This window comes from Microcaecilia unicolor, chromosome 1, assembly GCF_901765095.1.
Source record: "Microcaecilia unicolor chromosome 1, aMicUni1.1, whole genome shotgun sequence".
Classification (NCBI taxonomy): domain Eukaryota; kingdom Metazoa; phylum Chordata; class Amphibia; order Gymnophiona; family Siphonopidae; genus Microcaecilia; species Microcaecilia unicolor.
In genome coordinates this window covers 468,123,301-468,131,220 of record NC_044031.1, presented here as the reverse complement: position 1 = coordinate 468,131,220, position 7,920 = coordinate 468,123,301, and the positions used below count along the sequence as shown (strand labels likewise).

The 7,920-nt window shown below is 40.0% G+C and overlaps 1 protein-coding gene across 1 annotated transcript in view; it reads right to left on the bottom strand.

Moving 5' to 3' along the window:
- Positions 1 to 456: 456 nt before the first annotated feature.
- Positions 457 to 7,920, bottom strand: part of RIOK3 (RIO kinase 3) — a 34,114-nt gene continuing 26,650 nt past the window's right edge. Inside the window, exons 9-13 of the mRNA XM_030213516.1 lie at positions 7,250 to 7,409; positions 4,517 to 4,597; positions 4,344 to 4,433; positions 2,948 to 3,055; positions 457 to 1,621 (exon numbers count right to left, since the gene is read on the bottom strand). Coding sequence (XP_030069376.1) covers positions 1,520 to 1,621; positions 2,948 to 3,055; positions 4,344 to 4,433; positions 4,517 to 4,597; positions 7,250 to 7,409 — 541 coding nt within the window. The 3' untranslated portion in view covers positions 457 to 1,519. The remainder of the gene's footprint in view (positions 1,622 to 2,947; positions 3,056 to 4,343; positions 4,434 to 4,516; positions 4,598 to 7,249; positions 7,410 to 7,920) is intronic.

Genomic DNA, 7,920 nt, shown 5'->3' with positions numbered 1-7,920 from the left:
GAAATTTCTAGTTCTTTCCGTCTCCATCCTCTGGACTAGTCTAGCAGGATCAAGGTGGCAATATTTTAGTGAAATATATATTGGATTAGTAATTTTAGATTAGGTTTTATGCCTTTTGCATGAAATGTTCTTTTAGGACAGCATGGACTTAAGATGTGCTGCTAATAAAAATTGCCAGCTTATATTTTGTTCAGAGACAAGGAGGGAATTTTGCCCTTGAAAAACTACCTTGTAGATCTGATAATTTGGGACAAATTGTTTTTATCAAAATGTCCTAAGATAGTCACTAACAACTGCAGCCTCAGCTGCTAAAAGTTAAGTATGTGTTATCTTAACTGTGTGTGTGTGTGTGGGGGGGGGGGGGGGGGGAAGAGGGGTAATAAAGTTGGGTTTAAGAACTGCAGGATTAAATTTAAAAAGAGCAGAAAGGTAAAATGAAAAACATCCACCACAATATCGTCTTTCAAATTTATTTACTCGTTTGCCCTTTCTATAACATCATGAGTGCCACATATTAATGTTACAGGTTATCCTTGGGTTATAATTGAACAGCAGGAGGCAAGCATTTGCAAGCGCTTCTTATAAAACTGAAGCCAGATACACTTCAGGTCAAAACTACATACAGTAAGCTGAAGGCGAGAAAAAAAAAAAAGTTATAGTAACAAGCTAGAAGCAGAAAATTGGATTAAATTTCCATTTCCAAGTATAATATTTTAGCAAACTAAATAAAAACCAAAAGAAAAGAAACTACATATAACATTTAGGACCAAGTCCTCCCTTTTCCTATAAAGTATTTTATCACAATCCTTGAACCATGCAGAGCTAGCCTCTGTTGCTGCTAGACACTTGGCCAAATACCTATTCATGAGGTAGATCTAGAGGCCATAGCACAGCTTTCCCTGCCAGTAAGGTTTAGGATGCTAGTTGAACTTTATAAACCTATTTGAGTGATATAGGTAGCATTTCATGTTCTAGTTCTAATGATTTTTTAAGAAGGGAAAAACAGAACATTTGGATTACAGCATTAAAGGCCATTCAGTACAAACTAAAATGGCACTTCCCAAAGGTTAAAAGCTCTGACCTCAAACAGCCAAGCTTCCAACAAACTCCTAGCAAATCGTGCAGATGGAAAGGGCAATGCAATTAGACTCCACTGCAAGTAAAAAGGTTTAAAAGTCACGTTGTACTTAGCCACCTTTCATAGTACTCCCAGTCTTTCTAGGAGATATAAAAAAATGTTGCACAAGTGTTGGGAACCAGACTAAGCTATGGTTGAGTATTAAAGAGTCCTCAGTGCAAAAAATGGCAACATTCCATTTGCACAGTCATAGCACCATGCTAATATCCCAGGAGCTTCACACACTTGGAGCTCTTTGGAAAGCACAGATGTACCCCATTTATGAAAACAAGGGCTTTCTTATGGGATATTTTTCCTGTACTGCGATTTCTGCTTGGCATTGGCCAGTCTTACAAGCAGCAAACTTTTTTCTCTTGGTAACACCTTTATGGTCCCCAGTTGTTATTCAAATATTGGTGGACCCCCATGATCCGTTTGAAAGGTGGAGACTTTCTTCCCATGATTCTGTACATGATCTTCATTAACTTTCTCCAAGGCTTCAATCTATTAAACAAATTAAAATGTTATAGGACATTCATATTAATAAATAAATAAAAAAGGTGGAAAACTCAAAAATGTATTCTTGGCTCAACTGTCACAGCAAATTACAAGACTTTGGGAGCAAGCTATTCTCTAGCAATCCAACCTACACCCCCAGCTGACTGTTTGACACAAATAAACCAAACACTTGTATTTCATGTTCTAATTGGTACTAAAGTCCAAAAAAGGAAAAACATGGAAATAGTAAAAAAACAAAACTAAAACTATCATCCTTCTAGATAAAAGCACAATTCAATCTTATGAATACTGATCACTGTTAACACTAATTAGGGGCTCCTTTTACTAAGCTGTGGTAAGTGCTAGCATGTGCTTACCACAACTCTACTGAACAGGCTGAGAGTCGCATAGTAATACTTTGAGCGGACAGAGTGTCTGGGATGGAGTGTGGGAATATCTGCATTACTGCATGATTAACGCGTAAGCCCTTACTGCCTACAAAACAGGAGGTGAAAAGTGCTCATGCACTAATTTAATGGCCATTAATAAAAAAAAAAAAAAAAAAAAAAAGCTAGCCATTTTACTGCTGTGCTAAAAATGGCCTTTGCATGTGGGAAAGACTGATGTAAGGGTGCACTAAAGGCCATTTTTCAGTGTAGTTTTGTAAAAGGACCCCTTAATTAAGGCACATAACAGAACATTTAAGTTTTTCAACAATAAAATCCAGCTTGTTACATTTACTCAATCATTTGTCTCAAATAATTTTTAATCAATCATTCTAAAACATCATCACTGAAGTGCTCAATCCCAAAGCCTTATATTTAAAGATTTCAAAACATTAGCATACTAAATCTTCAATCTATTTAAAGTGAAAAAACTTCTTATAAATGCAGTGTCCCTATAGGTGTTCACTAAATACCCCAAGATACTTTAAATAATTCTGCGTACAGGTCATAAGCAATTCTTATTCTGTACTATGCTTATTGTAATAAAGATGTTGATTTTCATGGCAAGATAAATGCTTACGCAAACCAGGTACATACCTGGGAGCCTGCAGAGCTACCTACATATAAGCATGGGAAACTTCATACAGAGGTGGGATGTTGAAGGCTGGGATAAGGTTGCCAAGCAGTGGCAATCAACCATATGTGTGAATGTTTGGTAGTTTAGCTTATTATGTAGAACCTTTAGTTTTGTGCAACTGAAGATATTCTTGATAGCTTAGGGTGGGGCAGGTCTCAACTTTTCAGCAACTTCAGAGAATACAGAAATGTCAAAAGATTTTTTTTTATAAAGAGATAGTAGCAAACCAAGCCCCTAAATATCCCCCACCTCAGCCAGGAAATCCACTTCATTATCTGCTGTAATATTTAAGCCAGACACTGCATTGAAAAGTTCCCGTTCACCAAGTGCTTCTGTTACTCCTGCTTTCTGAAAGAACTATAAACACAAGAAATTAAGTCATCATCACAATGAGAGAAGCAAGGATTTCTAAAAACAAATTGACATAATATCTAAGTGTTACCTCCTAAAACATACTCTGGATTAAACCCCATAGATTCTACCAAGCACTGCTCAGGTCCCACCTTCTAGTGCAGGAATACATACACAGGGTACAAATTTTCCTCCCATCTACTGAGCTGCTTGCTTCTGGGTAAGAGCTCCATCATGTACACTATTCTCTGCTGATGGGCAAGCCCCACAAAAACCTATGATCGCAGTTGAAATGCACTCGCCCACGAAGAAAAAAATGCTTGGATCACAGAAAAAAAATATATGCAGAGGGCTATTTACAGACATGCATTAACCAACGTGCATTATTGCAATATAACACTTTAAACATCCCAAGTACCATTATTCCTAATGCAGCCCCATTACTGACTATGCACATGTGCATTAATACATTAGTAACTAGAGCCCTAAATGCCCATCAGAAAAGGGCATTATAGTAAAGTGATTACTAACATGGGAAAGGAAAGATAAACAATATTCACTATTACAGTTAGTGTCCAAGCAAGCTCCAGGACATCAGTTAAGACAAGGTCCCAACATATCTGGTCAGCTGTGCTTACAGTAGAGATCCCTAGTAAATTCTGGCCCGTTTCTCAAGCTGGAGCTGCAGAATATTCCTAACCCAAAAAACTGCCTTCCTGATTAATTGCACTGTATAACAATTAAAGATCAAGGTGGTCACTTAAGAAATCACAACTCTTGCAAACTTATTTTGCTCCGAGGACAAACGCCAGAGGAAAATAAGGAATACCTGTACACAGCCTTGCTTTGTCATTTTACAAATCCAGTTAAAAACAAACCTGTACCAATTTACTAACTACAGCAACTTCAGAGAAAGCATTTCCACAGTTCTCCACAATTAGCAAAGCAGCTCCAGTTAATCACTGAAAGGCTTGCAGAGTTAAAATTTCACAACTCAAAAGGCAGGCTGCATAAAGCAGACATGGTGGCACCTGAGAAAAACTCTAGTATTTATGAAACAAACTTGTACAAAGGCCTTTTCCATGTGGAAAACTAAAAATTGTCAGTTGGGTTATATATCAAATCAGTTGAGTCCTAGAGGCTTATCCATACTGCCCCTCCCCCCCCCCCCCCCCCCCCCCCCAGTGTAAATTCATTGAATGCTACATTAAGTACCATATAAAAACTAGACAACCTGCATTAGATCAAATACAAAACTAGTCTCCATGAATATTTGTCAGTTACTGAAATATACCTGTGAAACATTCCGACAGTCTCTGAACAGAAAACTAAGCCCATGAGGGTGAGTTGGTTCCACAGACTGGCTCACATCAATGAGCCAAACCTAGAAGAGAAGGCATGACTGGGTTATTTTTTTCTTCTTTTTATAGCTTGTACACGCAATAAGAAAATCACTCAATAGCTTACCTTTCCAACATGCCATAGCATGTTATATTCACTCAGGTCAGCATGAACCAGATTACACTCTTTATACAACTGCTGCATCATCTGTGTGGAGACAATTGAAACAAATGTTAAAAAAGCAGGCACAAGTGATGTAATCTTAGGCTAAAGAAATTCTATAGAGGTGCAACCGGATGGAACTTTGTGAGAATGAAGGATATGAACCCTTAGGCCAGCAATTCCCAAACCTGTCCTGGGAGAAGTCCAGCCAGTCAGGTTTTCAGGATACCCATGATAAATGAATATTCATGATATCAATTTGCACACACTGCCTCCTTGGTATGCCAAACTCATGTATATTCACTGCAGATATCCTGAAAAACGTTGGCTGAGGTTCCCCCCCCAAGACAGGTTTGGAAATCACTGCCTTAGGCCAAGAGCTCCCCCCTAAACACAGATATGGGACAATAGCTCAGAGGGAAGTTTGACAGCAAATATGAATCCATCTCAGGATGCAGCATTAAGAGGCATGTTTGTGTTTCTGGAGTATTTGTTATACTGCCCTAACACACCAAACAAACGGGTCATTACAGAAAGGTACCCCAGGCTACAGCATGCCCTTAACAAGCAGTTTAACTTCTCATTAATGGCCACTGTATGCTGAAATGGCTTCTGCACCGTCACTGTAGACATCAGTGCATAGCATACATGATAGCTGATTAAGCTACCCTGCAGCATGCAGGGGCTAAATGCTAGAAATCTGCCAGGTCCCCCTGAGTCAGCATCGACCCCATTTCATTCCTCTCTGCTCCACTCCAGCACCCTCCCATCTCCCCAAGTATCACTAGATCCTGTTCCCTCCCCACCCCCCGTGATAAAAATACATTTCCAGTGGCACCCCCCTCCCCCCATATGACCAGCCCCATCCCTCCCACTCACCCAAACTAGGTCCCGTATGTCTAGTGGCACCCATCCCCCTGACCCAGTATCTCTTAATGGGGAAAGAGTGATAGTCACTGTGCTGTTATTTTCAAAATGGTGGGGACCAACCCTGTCCCGCCTGGCGCATTCTGCAATGCTCTGGGCAGGCCTGCTCCACCATATACGGGAACCTAAGGCAGCGATTCCCAAACCTCTCAAACCAGAATGCACCAAAGCAAGGTCCTGCCATTTTAAACATGACAGCGCCTGAGGCAAGAATACACGGGCATTGCTGTTGCCCCACCAAAAGGTCCAGCTCAATAGGGGCCTGAATGAGTGTCAGATGGGGTGCCACTAAACACCAGGTAAACAGTCTGGGTGGGTGAGGGATTGTGCCATGGAAATTTTTTTTTTTTAATATTGGGGAAGGGGTGGGAGGGAACAGGATTGAGTGATTTGGGAGGGGGGCAGTCAGTCAAAATACTGCGGCATGCTTGTCTTTAAGTTACCCTTCCTAGGTGCCTCAGCCAGTCACTGCCAGGAAAGATGACTTATCAGTGAGCTGCCCATTACTGTTGCGATTTTAGCTCTAGCTGGTATAAGACAACTGAGCTGCAAACAAACTCCTACTTATGAGGTGAAGGACAGATTAAGGAGGACACCACCAACTATCAGTAGGTGTGATCTGCTCTAATCTCTTGTAACATTACCAAACTGTATTTAAAATAAAATTACCCTGTGTGTGTGCATATAAGAACAGGTAATCTAGATTGGGAGGTCAAGTAAGCACTGTGTCTAAGCTGTGCCACAAAACCCATAGTGAACTGCAGCTAAACATTTATACCTGTTCTAATGCAGTGTAAACGTTTCTGATTAAAGTCTTTTTTTTTTTTAATGTATGAAATACTTGTGCCATGACACATGTGTTACAAATTTACACCAAAATATTTTAGAAGCAGCATTAAGGCTTTAGGAATTATCCCCTAAGAGGGCAGTTCAGTAACAAGACACCTGATAGAGCCTGTTCTAGGCTTCTACTTTCCTAACCTAGTACATACACACTCAATATTAAGCTTGAGCACATGGCAGCCACAAAGCTGGTTTAAGTGTTAGTGGTTAAGTGTTGAAGATAACTGCAGAACTTACAACCGCTATAAGATACATGCGCAAGTTTGAGCCCACCCAAGTATACAGTCGTCCCCGATGCATTAAGTCACACAAGCATTTACAAGTGTGCTTAGGTGGCATTTTGACAATATGTGCATAAATGCCATTATTCTATACATTTATGCAAGCTTGTTATAGAACTACACCCTATATGAACTTTATCTGAGATATTATGGCACAGCGACGCTGAAACTATGCCCATTTCATAGCATGGAAACTAGAATAGGATAAGTTTCAAGTTGTTCCTATGCAATGTGGAAAATAATTTTGCTACCTTGCTCTTAAACAAGTCCATAACAAAGAATGGATTAGCCGTTTTATTACTGCCTCCTTTTGACTTCAGGGAAGGGCCTTGCAAGCAGAAAGACTTTGGGATGAACAAAATCCTGTTTTAATTAACTGCTTCCTGAAATCAGACCACCAGTAGGTCTCCATACTACCCTATTGTAATAGTGATGTGACCAATATGTGTGTGTCAAAACTGCCCTGTCATTCACTGCCAAGCAACTCCAATTCTCACCTACAAGGAGAAATTACCTCTTAATGTTTCCTATGTATCACACATTCACTTTTGTTATAACCACAGGCAAGCTTCTTTACCAAAAAGAGTATTTCAGGTATGCATTGCAGAGATGTGGAACCACAGCAGAAAAAAAAAAAGCAACTTACATATAGAACCTGATAATATGCCTGTTTCATGTCTTCACTGCCAAGTTTCACTTCCTTCAGTTTAGGAGCTGGAACTTGATCTTGGCCAATAAAAGACATCACCAGAATGTGTTTTTTCAGGATGACAACCTCTGGACAGGGGATTCCAGCTTTCTGCATTCTATGGCAATGAAAAAGAAAATGATTGGTTCCCCCCCACTTATCCTGTGTATAACTTCTAACGGATGCCACAGAGAAAGCTAAGAAAGAATTGCAAAAGCAGTAAGATAGGGTTCTACCAATGACACTAAATAAGCTCTCTCCAGCAATCAAGCCAAACCCTCTAGACTAAGAATCCCTCTGCCTCACTTACATTATCCAAGTAACATCCTTTAACTGCTTGAATGTTCAGGTACTACCTGCTACAATACTGTAGTTACTTTCATCCAAAGCAGCTGCACACAATCAGAGCATCTATAGGAAGAGTCAAAGCAGCACCATGTGGCTAAGCTGGTCTCCTACAATAAGCTCCCAGCACACATGGACAATTTCAGTATAAAATGTGAATGCACATGTTTTATAATGCAAAGCAGCTCTGCCCCAGCTATGTCTGAATTCTGGGAAGGCCTATGCACAGATTACATAAAAGTAGGTCCAATCTCGTGCAATTTATAAAAGCAAGTTAGTCCCCA